The sequence below is a fragment of the Paramisgurnus dabryanus genome, chromosome 8 (genome assembly GCF_030506205.2).
Source record: "Paramisgurnus dabryanus chromosome 8, PD_genome_1.1, whole genome shotgun sequence".
Classification (NCBI taxonomy): domain Eukaryota; kingdom Metazoa; phylum Chordata; class Actinopteri; order Cypriniformes; family Cobitidae; genus Paramisgurnus; species Paramisgurnus dabryanus.
The window spans coordinates 30508033-30526393 of NC_133344.1; the positions used below are offsets into that span (position 1 = coordinate 30508033).

Below are 18361 nucleotides of genomic sequence, written 5' to 3' on the forward strand. Positions count from 1 at the left end.
CAATGATCTAGGGAGCGATTAGGCCCGCAATCCAAATCTGAGGTTTTCGTATTACTGTAATGGTATTGGATTTTATGCCACAGACCTGTAGGTTGGCAGCCATCCCCATGGGGTCTTTGTTTCATCTAGTTTTTCTGTTTTCTCAAGGCTAGAGTTTCAACAAAGCAGGCCATTGTAACTCATCAGCCATTGATCTTTCACGACTGTTTATCATGTCTTCTGGTTTGATCTTTGCGTACCTTTCATCATTGCGTTCCAGTGGCTTTGTGTTGATATTCAAAGAAGCTCCTTACTGTACCTAAACCAATGAAAAACTTCCTTTAATTCCACTTTACAGACATCACGTGTGATAGCGCACAGAAAACGCGAGTTGGCTGATCTTTAATTAAGGTTTGAATCAGAAGCGACATAAATCTTTGGATAGATCCGTGTCTTTACACCCAAAAATTGGTATGGATGTTTGCTTAATAGCACTAGCAGATAGCAGATTAAAATTACAATACAGAGAACTATTTTTACAGTTACTGCTAATATATATTGTACATTAAAATTTGTTACATGATCGTGTCTGACAATAATAAAAAAAAAATTAATAAAAAAAAAAAATTATACATTTTTTTTTAAATCAATAAAAAACGGGAAAAAACTATTTGTTTATATTGTGGTTGATACTGTTAAAGGATTACTCCACTTTAAAAAAAAATCCAGATAATTATTCCCCCATGTCAAGTAAAAAAAGATATGTATTAAATATTTATATAAACTATAAATAATATTAAATATTTAGTTTAAATGTAGTTTTAATTGCAGTTTAAACGATCCCAACCAAGGCATAAGGGTCATTAGTGAAACAATCCTCATTTTCGCTAAAAAATCATTTAAATATCTACTTACAGTATAACCACAACTTTCATCGAAAGGTCACGTTACATATGTGAAACGCACACTTGCGGACCATTTTAAACAATAAACTGACGCACAAAAAAATTAATTTGTATCATTCCACATACAACCACGTCGGAGCTTTCCTCTTTCTCAATTCTCAAACAATTGATAACACTGGAGATGTATTTTCGCATACCTTTGATGTGATTACATAATACGTAAGGTCGCGCTGGTGCATCACACGGCTAGTGCAAGGCAAGAAATTGTGGTTTAAAAGTACATAAATTTTTATTTTTTAGGCAAGAATGACAATCATTTTGCTAGATAAGACCCCTATGCCTCGGTTGGGATAGTTTAGAGCCGTTTGAAGCTGCATTAAAACTATTTTAATCTGCATTGAAACTGTGAACGGTTGAGGTCCACTAAAGTCGACTATAGAGACAGAGCGCCGATATGCAAATTTGAAAACCACGCCCACCGGGGGGGAAAACAAACCAACCGTCTCCATTGACTTTGTATTGCGAGAGGCTGCCTCCTTGTCATTTCTGGCTTATAACAAAAAACAGAATAATGCCTAAAAACTGCCGTGTGACAATATGTACAGCTAACAAGCCAAAAAACCCAGAAATAAGTTTTTATAAGCTGTCGAGCCGTAAAACCCAGCTTTTAAGAAGAATAAAGTGGATCGCCGACTACGTTTTCCCCTAGTGGACGCAGTTCTACTAATAGAAGTACTATGAAAAGTTGCCTGTTTCCACTTTTGTTTCTTTAAACGCTCGTTTTATGAGGTCGACAGCTTAAAAAAAACTTATTTCTGGGTTTTTTGGCTTTTTAGCTGTACACCTTGCCACACAGCAGCTTTTATGTATTATTCTGTTTTTAATTTTAATCTGTAAATAAGTTTTTATAAGCTGTCGACCCCAAAAACGAGCGTTTAAAGACACAAAAATGGAAACAGGCAACTTTTCATAGTAATACTATTAGTAGAACTGCGTCCAATAGGGGGAAACGTAGTCGGCGATCCACTTTATTCTCCTTAAAGACAGGGTTTTACGGCTCGACAGCTTATAAAAACTTATTTCTGGGTTCTTTGGCTTGTTAGCTGTACATATTGTCACACAGCAGTTTTTAGGCATTATTCTGTTTTTTGTTATAAGCCAGAAATGACAAGGAGGCAGCCTCTCGCAATACAAAGTCAATGGAGACGGTTGGATTGTTTTCCCCCCCGGTGGGCGTGGTTTTCAGGTTATGACGCGCGGCGCTCTGTCTCTATATGGAGAAAATCCCAGAATGTTTTCATCAAAAAACATAATTTCTTCTTGACTGAACAAAGAAAGACATAAACATCTTGGATGACATGGGGGTGAGTAAATTATCAGAATTTATTTTTATGAAATTGGAACATTTGGAACACGATCCTTTAATATAATCACATTGTTTAATAATGCCATATATCATATTTCATCCTTTCATGGTTTATATATTTGTATTTTCTACTAAACTTGTAAAAGCAAAATTGTGAAAAGCGCTATAGAAATGAATTTGCCTGAATGTCTTGCCAGTTTAGCCAAATGCAGAAACAGAAAGGTCTTTTCCTGTTGATGTCTCAGATATCTCAAGCCTTCTCACCTTCTGTGCTGTTAATTGGGATGCACTACTTCCTCTAAGATCTCAAAACCCCACACAGTTAACATGCAGTGTGCAGAAAAGATGCTGTGATAATTGCGTACTAGGTGTAATTAATGCTGTGTAAAAGGATTTGCTTCAAGCTTGAAGAAAGAAGTTGGGGTGGAGGGCGGAGACAACACAAGCCGAAATAGTGATGCTTCTGTAGTCACACCTGTGTACAACAAACTGGTTGCCAACTGCAAATTGACTTATCGTTTGTGTGTATGTGTGCGGATGTGATGTGTCTAGGCATGTGGTGTTGGGGGAATGAGGAAAAGACAGGACCCAGCATCTCTAGAGGACAGAGACAAGCCATATGTGTGTGACAGTAAGTAGCATGCACATATAAACATCCCAGAATATGAGTAATATAGACATATTACAGTACATAGTAAAAAAGTATGTTAATTATATAAAATATATGACATATCATTTATTTAAACAGAAACACATGACTTATATATGATTTTAATTATGTGATTATTTTATTGGGGTAACTTTTAACCCCTTGGAACAGTTAAAGGCAAATTAATGTTGTTATAATTTACATGTTAAAAATGATCCAAACACACATATAGATGAAATAAAAACACAAAACAGGTAATGTGTACTTTATTCTAGAGCAATTTGTAGTGAAAAATTCGAAGCACTCAGAAGCAAAAGCTGCTAAACGCCACCTCCATCAAAAATTGCATAATTATATTGAGAATATATTAATCATGAGATGATTATATCAAATGCTCTCGGCACATATTATACATTCATCAAATATTTTTGCTTCAAATCCACTTAATCCCGGCCTCAGGCCGTTCAGAAATACAGATTTGTTGGCAGAATCTGTTAAAGCAATGCTATCCCATGGCAATTTGTACAGATTTTACAAGGTGGCTTATTTGTATTTATTCATACGACCGCATTCGTAATTTTTTTGTAAGATTTACTTTGGCCCTGTAAAGTTGGAGTTAGCGGTTGTTTATTTAGGGGTGTGGTTTCATTATTGTTTTTTTATAATAATTGTACATTCTTGTACAATTCACTTTGCACAAATTAATGCGAATTAGCCAAATTGTTAAATATGTACAACACCACATTGATTTTTCAGCAAAGTTCTCTAAGTGCACGGAAGAAGAATTGGATGAATGACGGCACGCATACGTCACGTTTTAAGAGTTTTAACGACCTTAGTTAAAGAAGGTTTAACAATATTGATCAAATTTATGAGCCTTTTATCTTTATTCAGAAAGAACAGTGAAGAGGCTTTTTTAAACGTGGACATTTTTGCATGTACTTAAAGGGTTTTGCTGCAAAACACAGTAAAATTGGTTAAATACTGAAATTACTTAAGTGATATTTAAAGTAAAATTACTGAACCTAAACATAAGAGCTTGATAAAAATGCTCATTTACGAGAAAACATGTCAGATGCACATAGAGGGTTTTGCTTCTGAACCCTGAATTTTTATTGTTATTATATGCTAATAAATTATTAATGCTTTATGTTCCTGATATAATTTTTGGTAACACTTTACAATAAGGTTGTATACGTAAGCATTAATAAACTGACATGAACAAACAATGAACAATATAGTTTTTATATAGGGTTCATGGCATGAAAATCTGACTTTTTCCATGTTTAAGTGCTATGATTCGGTCCCCAGTGCTTCTATCAACCTAGAAAATGTGAAAAAGATCAACCCAGTAACTTAGTTTTGGTAAACCATTCTCTACAAGCACATGAAAAAATAGGTAATTGAAATTTGGCTCTCCTTATGATGTCATAAGGAGCTCTTATTATAATAATACTGTCCCCTTAATCTGCACTATCCAATCACAGCACTGCCATTTAATGCAGAGAGAAAGAGAGAGAGAGAAAATAATTCACAGCACAATTGAGTTTCAAATGCAACAAACCACCATCATTGTGATCAGTGTTTGCAACTCATCTGCTCATCTGCATTTAAAAGACACACCCAAAATGACACATTTTTGCACACAGCTACAAAGTGGCAATTTTAACATGTTATAATAAATTATCTATATGTTATTTTGAGCTAAAACTTCACATATGTGCTCTGGGGACACCAAAGATTTATTTGACATCTTAAAAAAGTCTTGTGACATGGCCCCTTTAATTCTTGTTAATGTTAGTTAACGTCAATACAGTTATTCAAGTTAGTTCATTGTGCATTATCTAATGTAATCAGCTTGATTTTATAAATGTATTAGTAAATGCTATAATTAACATGAACTAATATTAATAAACGCTGTAGAAGTATTGTTCATTGTTAGTTCATGTTAGCTAATGCATTAACAAATACAACCTTACTGTAAAGTGTTACCAGATATTTTTCTTTTAAACATTGTGTAGTCCAGTAAAACTATGTGTCCTTGTGTTTAGTTTGTGGGAAGCGCTACAAGAACCGTCCAGGTTTGAGTTACCACTACACTCACACACACCTGGCAGACGAAGAAGGTGAGGAAGACTCCGAACGGCACACGCTGCCCTTCCAGCGCAAGAACAACCACAAACGTGAGCGCAGAATCCGCCACAGCCACGTACTACACACCCATAACACTACCCATAGAGTACCACTCTTCTAACAGTATCGATTCACGTTCAAAGCCCTTTTCCACCGACACGGTGCTGGTGCCAGTGCCGCTGCCTAATTCGGCCCCATTCAGTGTGTTTCCAATGAAGAGAAGGTGGTTCTGGGATTAAAAAATTGGCTCTGCACCGGCCCTTTGAACCTTTTGGTCTCAAACCAGAAATGTGGGAAGCGGGGGGAGAGAGGGTCTTCATTATGTAAAGTTTTTAAAACGACAACTTACTCATGCTCATGCAATAATAAATATACGTTTTTGTTGTGTTTTGTTTCTATTTTGGTTGCTTTTCCTTTCCCCATCTGTCTGAAATAAAATGATTTTATTTACAAACATCATACTGTACGTGTGCATTGATTGCTATGAGTTTTATTTGTTATTTACTGTACTCAAAATTGCCCCTACTTCAATACTTGGTCCACTGGTGTTCAAGATTCAACTATGCACGCTTGTGAAAGAAATAAAAGTTAAACAGTTGCTCTGCCTCTGAAATGACTTTCTTTTACAGCTGACATCATGAAGTTTTCCTACATTTTTCTCTTTAGTTAGAAATGCATCACATTACAGACGTGAAATGAATTGTAAATGCCATTTTGTATGGACTTCAACATCAATGCCACCTTATGATGGCATAAAGAACCTGAATCATAAAGTGTATATGTTTTTACGGTGTAAAACACTATGTTGTAACATAGCTGACAATTTGCTTTCGCTAATGGAAACACAAGCCAGTTCATAAGGTCCGCAGGTTCCCTTTCAACGGCACCTGCTCCTGCACCATTTCGGTGGAAAAGGGTATTTGCTATTCACACACTTGCATTGCAATAAGGAGTCATACTGCATTCATGTGACAAAAAATAGACAGTTTACACCTCTTGTTTACAGCTGTGCGGTTTTCATCCGCCAGCCCTTTGTCTAAAAGAGACAAGGTAACATTGACCTCATTGCCGTGTCCTTGTGGAATCACGCCCATTTACCTCCCAGAGTTATCTGGCTGAGTGCTCGTCCTACCCACCTTTCTGTTTACCCTTACCGCCAATGGCTTTTCAGTTTCAAAGCTGGCTCGAAGAGCCGAATGTTAAGGCCGCTTTCAAAATTTAGAAGAAATTCCAGACACCACGTACCTCTGCACGATGATCCGTTTTCCCCCTTCCCTCCCGGTTCCTCATTTCACACTCAGCCTGTATTCCCACATTACACCACAAGCAATATTATTAATAAGAGGGATTTTAATGAAACCTAGGCCCATGCATTATTCATGCAATATTTGGACCGAAAGAGAAAGATCTAGACGTAGACACTATATCTGTAACCGCCTGACTCAAGATGGAGAATTTAAAAAAATTGGAGTCCGACCAAATCCAAATTCCCATCCTCTGCCTTTATTTCGTTTTACAGGTGTGCTGCCTCTGTTCCCTCTCTTCTCTCTGTTCTATCAGTTTGATAAATGACAGTCTCTTCTGGCACGAGATGAGATTTCACCCTTCTCTCGGTTCTTCTTCTTTTTTCTCATTTGTACTCTTTCCTTTCTTCCTCCAAGCCTGGCTATTTATTTCTTTTTAATGGGGTTGTCAATTGATTTATAATTCAATCGAAGTGATTACCTGATTCATTTGGATATGGAGAAAGAAACATTGCAGCAGACGATAGCTTTGAATATACAAAAGTCTTTTTAAAATATATTTTTTACTAGCTATAAAACATTTCACAGGAAAGTTTGTTAATCTATTAAAGATTTACATTAAAAGCATTATTGTATTTGGTATGTGATATTTTTAATTGTCGGTACACATGTGAAAATCATCTTTTGCCATAACTCTACGCAGTGCTCGATTTGAATCAGGTCTTATGGGGGGTCCCCACCATGCAACATGACATATATAAATATATAATATATAAAAAATAATGCTCCGACATCACATTTTGTAAACTGTTGTTTTTTTTTATTAAAGAACTACACAGATGCAGATGTCATCAGTTAATGTACACTACACTTTGATCCATGGCTGCAGGATCGAAAAAATTTGAAAGATTTGCTGAATGACGGAGCTGAAGACCGCTGACGTTTTCATATAAGATTTAAATAGCGACCACGAATTTGTGTACCAATTGTGGAATAAATCAGATTTTTCTAGATGGACTGGGTAGAATTTTTAAAAGGACTTAGTGATGCCACTGACAATAATTATGAAATTGTTAAAGAAAAAGTAAACCTAAATGCATCCAATTTATGTGGTATTTACGTGGTATTTTACTCTCTTTTTTAAGTTAAAATGAAAGGCAGGATAAACATTCGTTAAATGATTCATCATAACATTTTAAAGCTACAATGTTCAGAACATCACACAAAGAATTAACAAAAAAGCATTTTTGATAACTAAACCTAAAAAAAACCAAATGTGATCCGCCTGCCTGGGAAGTCCCGGCTAAGTTCAGCAATCTTATTTCATTTTGAGATTTAGCGTATCAAAGTATTTATGATAAACAGACAAATGACACATAATTTGTGATTGTTGCTGTAAATGATAAAAACTAAACTTTATATACAATTCCTTAAACTTTAATTTATAACAAGAAAAATACTGAAATTAATGATTTTATAGACACAACGTGTTACTATTTTGCACAGAAATACTGCTTGATTACTTGATAAGTTTTTCAGCATTATCTATTCTGTACTATATCTGAGGGACCCCCCTAAGTATAATTTTGACATCTTATAGGGGGTCCCTAATGCCTTATGGGGGGGTCCCGGATCCCCTCAGCCCCCCCTCAATTCGAGCACTGACTTTATGTCCAGTTGACTTCAGCGTTGCGTTTTTTTTAGATGCTGAATTGATCTTCGTTCTGTATATGTTTCTTTATTTTACCAAATAATATATTTTGTTGACAAATGATAGTAAGCACACAGTTGACATTTACTTCCATAGTATTTTTTTTCTATACTATGTATGTCAATATCAACTATATGCTTACCATCATTTACCAATATCATTTATTTTGTGTTAACTCGTACATCATGACAGAATAAAAAAAATTTCTTTAAATTTCTCCATTATCCCTTCTTGCAAAATTTAAGGTACGAGTCAGGGAGCGCATACATTACATGCATTTTATTGTATATTTAAAAAAAAAAAATTGCTCCAAAAATTGACAGCTCTAGTTTTTTACTTTCCTCTTTCTGACTGCCATATTCTGTTGTTCTCTACTTCCCATCAGCCCTTGTTTCCATCGGCTCCCTGTCCTCTATCTCTTTCTGTTTGATTTAAGATTCATCTATCACTTCTCTGTATTTTTTCTCCTCCTTATTTATTTCCACTGCAGAAGTGTGGCTGTCTGACTGAGATGAGCTACTGCATTAAAATTCATGCCTGCTCATATTCTTTCTCATAGTGTTGTGATGGTGGTCGGGTGTGTGTGCAATGGGATGGAGGGGGTGTGGGGGGGCGTCCAGCAGGTTTTGGGGGGAAGGGTGCTGCTGTCTGAGCACTGGTGTCAGTGTAGAGGGGTTCGGGGAGGGTCGTTGTTTGCATTTGAGGTCGACCATCTTGACGTGCACCTGAAAATTGGTTTTTGAGATTTGGGGAGGTAAAATCCTCCCCCACATGCGGACAAGACAAACACACACACACCGTATACCCAGTACTGGTCGTGAAATGTACATTGTGATTCAGACACACTCGGACAGTTGGAAAGACCTCTGAGAAGTTAAGGGTGGATGGATTTGTTTACTGACTATATTCAGTCTGAAATTTCAAACAGTTTCTTTCTTGCATCTCACCACCTTCTGCGCTTTTTTCACTCCGCACGTGACACACACAACACGTCAGTAATCACACACTCTTTTTACGAACAATTACAGTGATTATGACCGGTAAGCAAATGCATTGGAAAAGACTCCAGCTGAATTTCCTCATGCTGTTTGTACGGGAGGAATCGTGATTGTGAGGTTAAATCATGGCACAAATAATAATGGCATATCAGCACACCTGGGAAGAAGAGGATTGTGAACTTATCGAGAACAGCAAAAACATCAAATGCTGGAAAAAGGTGCTAAGGTGGTAAATATGTTGGATTGTGATGGAAACAATGTGTTTAATGCTTTGCACATTTACAGTCAATTGCTGTAAATGCTGCAGTGCTTGTACATTTTTGCATTTAACTAAGCCCTGAAAAGTGAAGCCGAAACGTCTCGATCGCCCCCCAGTGACTGGTCCCAGTATAGGTCATAAACCCCGCCTCCCTATGTTATTCAATGGGACTTGAGACCAACTAAACAATTTAATTACACATCAAAAATCTTTTTGCGAAGCTGGTTTCTGTCATTTACTGTAGTTTTTATCACTACACACTTCAATTTCTGTGGATGACCGTGTTACACAAAAGTGAAGCAGGTGGTGCGATTCACATTTTGAAATTGTTAGTTGTGATTTATTATTTAAAAACAAAGGTGCCCTGAATGTCACCTAATGTCATGCGTTTTTTGCAGTGTCTGACAAAAAATTGAATGCTAGTATTACAAGTGCTTAAAGGGTCCCTGCTGATAAATGATTATGAATTTTGAAAACATATAAAGTGCACCTATTTCTTTGCTAAAAACAACGTTATTTTGTGTATTTTGTATAATGCAATGTGTTTGCGTGGTTTATGGTTAAAAACACATTATTTTCCACATACCGTACATTTTTGTAGCTCCAGATATCCATGTCTTCCTCAAACGCTCTGATTTTGTACAAAACTCATTGATCTGGCAAGCGCTGTGTACTCTGATTGGCCAGCTAACCTGTACGTTGTGATTGGCCTGAATACCTCTGACGTAATCCGGACATGTGACGCTTCTTACCATGTTTGAAAGATTTGCTCACAATGCAATGCTAACAGAAGTTAACAAGCGGGATGAATTACGATAATGACAGTCTTTACTCCATCACCAATCACAGGAAGTAAACGGTTGCCTACAATCCGTGTGTTTGTTGTAGTCCAAGGAAAGAGATTTACGTTGAAGACGATAACTCGCGTCATCGTTTACTTTGGGGTTTGTACCTTTTGCATATCTTTAACATGTACGAATACACACTTACACACCAAAGGACATGTAAAATTGTGATTCGGATAATTGGTGCTCTTTAATTTTGGCAATAGTGCCTAAAACTGCATCTGGGTTACACTAAACTTACAAATGTTGTCACTGAGGTGGTACCTTTTATTAAATGTACACATTTGTACCTAAAGAGTACATATTAGTACCTCAGTGGTACACATTGGGGCCATTAAAAAAAAATACCATTGCAAGTGACAGCTTTTGTACACTCTCAGAAATAAAGGTACAAAACTGTACCTTTTCTGTCACTGGGGCTGTACCCTTTCAAAAAGTACAGCTTTGCACCTAAGGATTTCATTTTAGTACGTCACAGGTACATGCTGGGACCAAAGAGAGCTTATTAGTACCTCAAAAATACATATTTGTATTTCAAAGGTACACATTAGTACTAAATGTTAAAATATCTGTACCAAGGGCCTCTATAAAAGGGGACTGTGTAATACCCTTTAGGCGCACCACATTTGGACAAAATGTCTTGTCAGTAAAGGGAAATAAATATTGGAATAGTCTGCCCTCCACAATAAGGGAATGTTCATCATATATTAATTTTAAAACACATTTAAAATTCTGGCTTTTAGAAAACCAAAGCTGCATGCATTTTTAAACTGCCTCACGAACTTTATTATGTGTGACAATTACTTGTTTTGGTATTTTGCTGTTATTGTTGTTGTAAGTGTTTTATTGTGTCCCTCAAATTATTGAGGGTGTGTATGTTTGTATTTGTTTTTATGTTTTTATCTGCCTAGGGACTATAGATGAAAATTAGCTGTGGTGCTAACTTTAGCATATTTACATTGTGTACATGTACTGATGTTCATTAATATGCACTGTCCCTATCTAAATAAATAAACTAAACTAAACTAAACATTAATGGTCCATACAATTACCTTCTTAAAGGGTGCTGCCCCACTGACAGCTAGGGTACATATTTAGACTTTTTTATAACAGTGTAGGGTCTAAAGGTACGGTAATCTACCCAAAACTGTATTCTGTTTTTTATTCATGTAAAGGTACTAAACGGAAACTTAGGGTACAGCCCCAGTGACAGAAAAGGTACAGTTTTGTACCTTTATTTCTGACAGTGTACCTTTATATACGTGACCCTGGACCACAAAACCAAGTCGCACAGGTATATTTAAAGCAATAGCCAACAATACATTGTATGGATCAAAATAAGAGTAAAAAACTAAAGATCATGTTCCATGAAGATATTTTGTAAATTTCCTACCTTAAATTGTCAAAAATGTATTTATCATTAGTAATATGTGCTGCTAAGGACTTTATTTGGACAACTTTAGAGACGATGTTCTCATTATTCCAGATTTTCAAATAGTTGCCCAAAAAATTGACCCTTATGACTGGTTTTGTGGTACAGGGTCGCATATAAGCATCAAAATTTGTTAGTAAAAACAAGCATATTTATTTAAATTTAACCATTAATTAGAAACTTTTATCTAAAATGACCTTCAAATAAGAATAATTCAACAACAACAAGAAAACGTATTAGATAAGAAATAAATAAAAGAGCTAGCTGTTTGTTACTGTAACCTTATTTACGCTACATTATATTTATTCACAACATTAAAATGCATTAAAACACATTACCAACACCAAATTTCATATGTTCATCTGTTAAAATATTTATGTGCACCAAATAATACATTATAACGTATTTCCACTCTGGTGCTTTAAAAAATGTGGATTACAATACAGTACACATCTTCATAGTAAACCACTATATAAAAGGCTTCAAGTAAAACATTAGCATCCTTTATACAATAATACATCAGCATCAAACAGATGTTGCAAAAATCTCAGTCAGTCATTCGCATGAGTTTACCTGTCTGCAGTCTATGCTCCACTAGGCCTCAGTTGGTACCTGCCACAGTCACACTACTTCTGTCTGCTCCGCAACAAAGCAGGAAGAGCAGTGGCCGTTGCCTAGTGATGGTGTTGCCATGGAGACTGGCCAGCCAGACTCCCCGTATAAAGAATTGGTTGTTATATGTACATCGACTCCAGAATGGGGAGGGGAGGCAGTGGAGTTTGGAGTTTCTCTGGGTTTGAGGACTGTGGGGTGGAGAGGGGTTCATTAAATCAGAGAGAGGGAGAAATGGAAAGAGAGAAAGACTTGCTGAATTCTCTGTATGTATTTGGCATATATATGAGAAAGGAAAGAGAGATGGTGGAATGATATTGTGTTCTGCTTCATTTGCTATTCTGTATTAAGAGCAGGGCCGAGGGCTGTTTGGCTAGACTGAGTGCTTAAGGTAATTTAGATTATATGCGCAGAAGCCCACATCGCCTGTTTTCTTGTTTTCCATCTCTGTTTTTCTCAAATGATCATACACACTCGTATAAAAAGTTTATTTCCAGAGATTTAAAAACAGGTCTTTCTTATAAGTTCTTCCACACTCAACACTATTTTTCCTATATGAATTCAGCACACACTTTCATACAGAATGGCTAACCGTGAATATAAGATAAATTCAGTCTGTGTGTCCCATAGGAATTAAACCCATGGTCTTAGTGTTTCTAGCATCATGCACTACTGTTTGCGCTACATGAACACTTTATTTTTTGGGGTAAAATCGTAACTTCTATAAAATGTCACATCTTTACAGATAACAGGGAATACAGAGAAGTATAATGTACATATACTGTATTTTTACCTTACGTATGTATCTTTATATAGGTTCAGTAATTTAACTATAATGGCAATAAAAGTTGAGGTTATTTGACAGATATTGCCTTTTTTTCCACAAATGTCACTTTAATTTCATTGGTATTTAACAAATGTGAGTGCCTTTCATTGCAAAATCTACTTTTCTAAAAAATGAGTCTCCAGTCACTCTTCACTCTCCATACTAAACTACGAAAAACTCTTGCACCGTGACGTACACAAGCCATCGTTCATTCAATTCTTCTTCTGTGCGCTTTGCTGAAAATCATCATTGTGTTTAACGGATGCTGCCAACAAACCAATATTTATGAATGGCCTGAGGCCGGGATTAAGCGGATTTGAATCGAAAGTATATTAGATGAACGTATAATACGAGCCGAGAGCATTCGATTAATATCATTATCTCATTTTTTGATAGAGGTGATGGCGTTTAGTGGCTTTTGCATCTGAGCTCTTCATATATTGGAGCAAGTACAGTATGTATATACAATATAGGCACCATGAAGAAAGTGGATGCTTACACACATAAGTAAAACATGAAAAGAGACACAGATAGCATATTTTTATGGTGTCCAGCTGATCCACCAATAAAGGTACAAAACTGTACCTTTTTTTGTCGCTGGGGTGGTACGCCAAGGTAGCATTTTGTACCCTTACAGGTATATAAACATAATACAATGTTGTACCTTTTGGGGGAACATTACTGTTCCTTAAGGATCTATTTTGTACCTTTAAAGGTACAGTTAACTGTTTTGTACCCCTAAAATTTAACTGGTACAAAATTGTTCCTTAAGGTACACAATAGGTCCTTAGAGTATAATATTGTACCCCATAAGGTACAACATTTCAATGTGTTTTATACCCATAAAGGTACAAAAAGGTACCTTTTAGGGTACCACCCCAGCAAAAAAAAAAGGAACAACTTTGTACCTTTTTTTCTGACAGAGAACATAAGCATACGATAAGCATAACAGATGTTGTATGATGCTCAGTTTAACTCCTACATAAAAATGGACATTATTTACATATTACATATTTACATTAAATTCTATTTTTGATTATATGAGCCTCCCCAGAAAAAAAGATTACAGAAACAAGTTTGAATTTAGCATAGACCCTAACAAAAGACTTCTCACATTCACTTCTTTATATAAAAAAACGAATATCTGTAACAGCAGAGTAAATTATTCAGACGTATCATAAGTTGTATAATTCATAACAAGATGTTGTTCTGGATTCATAATTCCAGTCCTCCAGTAAGAAAGAATATTGATCTTTTGATATCTCTTCTCTGAAAGTCCAATGGAGAGTGAAAAAGTCACACTGGAGGGTGTTTTCATATGAATAAATAATTCCTGTGAATGTCGTCTGTCTGAGAGACTGGCCTGCTGTTGTGTGCAAATGCTGGCATGTGTATATATTTTGCGACTTTAAAAGATCTTGCTGATGATTTAAAATAATTAAATGGCATTTATTCGTTCAGTACATGGGAAATGTGTTTGTTTTGTTTGCGTATCTGGTGGTACATCCTGTTTGGTTTTATCAATAGATGCGTACATCATCCTGCATTGCACAGTCATGTGTGCATGTGTGTGTGTGTGCTTGTGCGCAGGTCGGACTGACAATACTGCAACCATAGATCAGTTTTTATTATGCACCAAAACCTCGTCCTCAGCTTTGGCAATGTCATTCTGTTTAAGGTGTGTTATGCAACCTAGCCTGCTGAATGGACAACAAACTGAGGTCTATATATTACTACAATGTCTTCTGAAGGTACGAGACAGCTGTCCGAGTGTTTCTGTGTAGGGAAGAAATACAGTAGTGATGAAATATTATTTGTATGAAACCTATCCGTTGGGCAATATATCTGTATATATTTAAAGTGCTTAACAAGTTTATTAGACAATCATCCAATGTAAGTTTTGTACCACAGTTTTAAACTAAAAGTATTGATCATTGGCCAAAATATTATTATTGTCATTAAAAAAAAATTGTAAAATCACTTGATAATTTTTTGCCCAATTACAGTTATTTACTTGCAGTCCTTAACAGAAAATGGTTGAATGTTACACTTATTTATTTATGTATTAAAAGCTATTAAAACATTAGTAACTAACAAAACTTTTTAAAAACACTAAAAACTTACAATTTAAAATCTAATGTTGTTTCTATTTATAATAGTTAAATCACAATACATGAACAATACATAACACTGTACCTAACATTAAGATCAATGCAAGAAAATAATGTAAAATATTCCCACTTTCTATTAGGTTTCTTTAAATACTGCATATGCACGCATATAATTTTTAGAAGGATCTCTTGACAGAAATGCAAAATAATATACAAAACTATATTATCAGGGGTGTATAAAGACCTTTTTATAATGAACCGTTATGTTTTTATTACATTAGAAGGAGACGTTTTTATCTACATACACAGAGGGTCCCCTTACGTGGAGGTCGCCATTTTGTGCCGCCATGTTTCTACAGAAACCTTTAACAGACAAACTTTTTTTACTAAGTTGTCTCTGACGATGACATGTTTTACCGGTGACGGCTACTGTAGCTTCTCTATGTGTTTCAAAAGCGAGGGATGAGCAGTGTATTGAGCCGTTAGTTGCAATTTGCAACCTCACCACTAGATGCTTCTAAAATTTACACACTGCACCTTTAATGTGGACAATCATGTTCTTTATAGTCTTAGGGTAAGTTGTTATAGAGTATATGATTTAAATGTAGTTAAAATTATTCAACATGTATGGATACAATATAGTAGGTACTCTTTTATTATGTAATATGTTGCATTTAAAAGACACTTTAAGTAGGAATGAAATATTTAGCTCATAGTTTATATTAGCTTTTGCATTGACTAATATGTTGTAAGCCTTTTTATAAAGTGTTAACGTGTAGGTAAAATAAAGATACCGAACACAAGTGTTACCCTATATAATTATATTGTACGTATAATGAAATGTATTGTTAGCAAGTGAGATATGGACATGTGTGTGTTTGTCTAAGGTTGCATGATAGAGGGGGTTATTAAAAGCAGGAGTCCGCCCCATTCGTCATGGTCAGAAAGCGGGGTGCAGCATGCGAACATTCTCCGAAAAAATGATTAGGCAAAGGTGTAGCCGTAATAAAGCTGAGCACAGGAGGGGTTTGTATGTGTGGACTCATGCATCATTTGTTTGTGTAAAATCCATCTACACTGCTGCAAAACCTAATGAGGTGCTTTATGTCTTATTGTAAAGCTGGTGTGGCGTAGGAAACACTATAGTGTGAGGTTTTCTGCAAATGCTTAAACACACACTGCTAGGTTAGGATAAAATGCTATTTAAATTCTAGCGTCTGTGACAAGATTTCAATTAGATTTAATAATAAAACATAGAAAATTGTGTACAATAATACAGTGCGATGGAGATTTATGGGGTGACCTAATACACTAGCATTGCTAAAAAGATTAATATACATTTACATTGTTTTGTAAGTATAACCATGATACTTAAACATTATACACATAAAGACCGAAGTATGGTCCATTTTCTATGCACACGCGAGGGTCTGTAAAAGCATGTGTTTATATATAAAAAAATATATATATATATTTAATGCTATTTAAATGCGGGTGTGTGATTTTTGAAATACACTGGAAAAGGGAGCCGACTACCAAAAAACACTTCAGCAATCATCAGTAAGGGGCGTGTCTACTAGCCAACATCGTTGCCTGGGTTGCGTATGTGTGGGGCGGGTCTATTAAAAGAAGGTTCAGATTCTATTGGGGTAGGGGCGTGTTTGTTTAGGTGATTTCAAATATCAACATTGGCTTTCAGAGATCATGCACCCCGCCTTTAACACATTATATGTCATTTTAAAATGTTATTTTGTGTTAAAATTGTGCTAATTTTGAGAGTACAGTGCACGTGACAAAATTTTTGTCATAAAGAGTGCGCTCGTATCGCCAAATTTTTAAAACCCAATGTACATTGAACGTGTTGGTCACGTATGTATGGAGCTAGAAGAGTCTCAATAAAGATAAATGCACACACTAAGTTCACATATGCACACACAGGATTCAAAAATACACACGCAGGATACACAAATGCACACAAAATTCACAAATGCACACACAAAATTTAAGAAGCACAGAAGATTCGCAAATGCACACAAAATTCAGAAATGCACACAAAATTCATAAATACATAACCAATTCAGAAATGCAAACAACATTTACAAATGCACTCAAGATTCACAAATGCACAGGACAAGATTCAGAAATGTATTTCTGATGCACACACAAATATATCTTGATTTACAAACTGTTTTTGGTCTGTGAACTTTACTGCATTTGTGTGTGAATTTTGAAACTCCCCTGACTTGGCTCGACACACAAATGCCTTTTTTTAAACAGGGAATGATCTGCAACCAATTAGATATCTCCCTTGTTTTAGCCAATCACAAGAACGCACCCCACGTGGGGGATTGTTTACTTATAAGCCAATCACATGACCTTTAAGCTGGTTTGCCAACTGCCAATTAAACCGAAAAAGAAGAAGTAGTTTACACAGCGTGATATGCGCGTGGTGCGGGCGCGAGCTAAAGTTAGCGCGGTGAAGTTCTGCCTGTCAGTTGGTTGGTTGAGAATAATTGCAGATTATTCACATTGATATTGTAATCACGATTATCTGTATTTGGTGTCCAAACATACGTCCGAAACGCACAAAAATAAGCACATATGGATAGTTGTAATTGATGCTTTTGCCGATTATAACAAGGAGATAACTAGCTAAACACTTAAAGTTCTACATACCGCTCCCCTGTGGTTGCCAGAAGCCATGTTGAGGTCTCAACCAACCAACTGACAGACAGAACTCCACCGCGCTAACGTTAGCTCGCGCCCGCAACCACGTGCATATCACGCTGTGTAAACTTCTTCTTCGGTTTTATTGGCGGTTGGCAAACCAGCTTAAAGGTCATGTGATTGGCTTATAAGTAAACAATCCCCCACGTGGGGTGCGTTCTTGTGATTGGCTAAAACAAGGGAGATATCTAATTGGTTGCAGATCATTCCCTGTTTAAAAAAAGGCATTTGTGTGTCGAGCCAAGTCAGGGGAGTCTCAACATTCACACACAAATGCAGTAAAGTTCACAGACCAAAAACAGTTTGTAAATCAAGATATATTTGTGTGTGCATCAGAAATACATTTCTGAATCTTGTCCTGTGCATTTGTGAATCTTAAGTGCATTTGTAAATGTTGTTTGCATTTCTGAATTGGTTGTGTATTTCTGAATTTTGTGTGCATATGTGAATTTTGTGTGCATTTGTGAATCTTCTGTGCTTCTTAAATTTTGTGTGTGCATTTGTGAATTTTGTGTGCATTTGTGTATCCTGCGTGTGTATTTATGAATCCTATGTGTGCATATG

At 36.0% G+C, this 18361-nt stretch overlaps 1 protein-coding gene across 1 annotated transcript in view; it reads left to right on the top strand.

Moving 5' to 3' along the window:
- dpf1 (double PHD fingers 1) overlaps positions 1–18361 on the top strand; it is a 70098-nt gene that overhangs the window by 35594 nt on the left and 16143 nt on the right. The window contains 2 exon segments of the mRNA XM_065281522.1: positions 2803–2881; positions 4951–5082. Of these exon segments, the coding sequence (XP_065137594.1) occupies positions 2803–2881; positions 4951–5082 (211 nt within the window).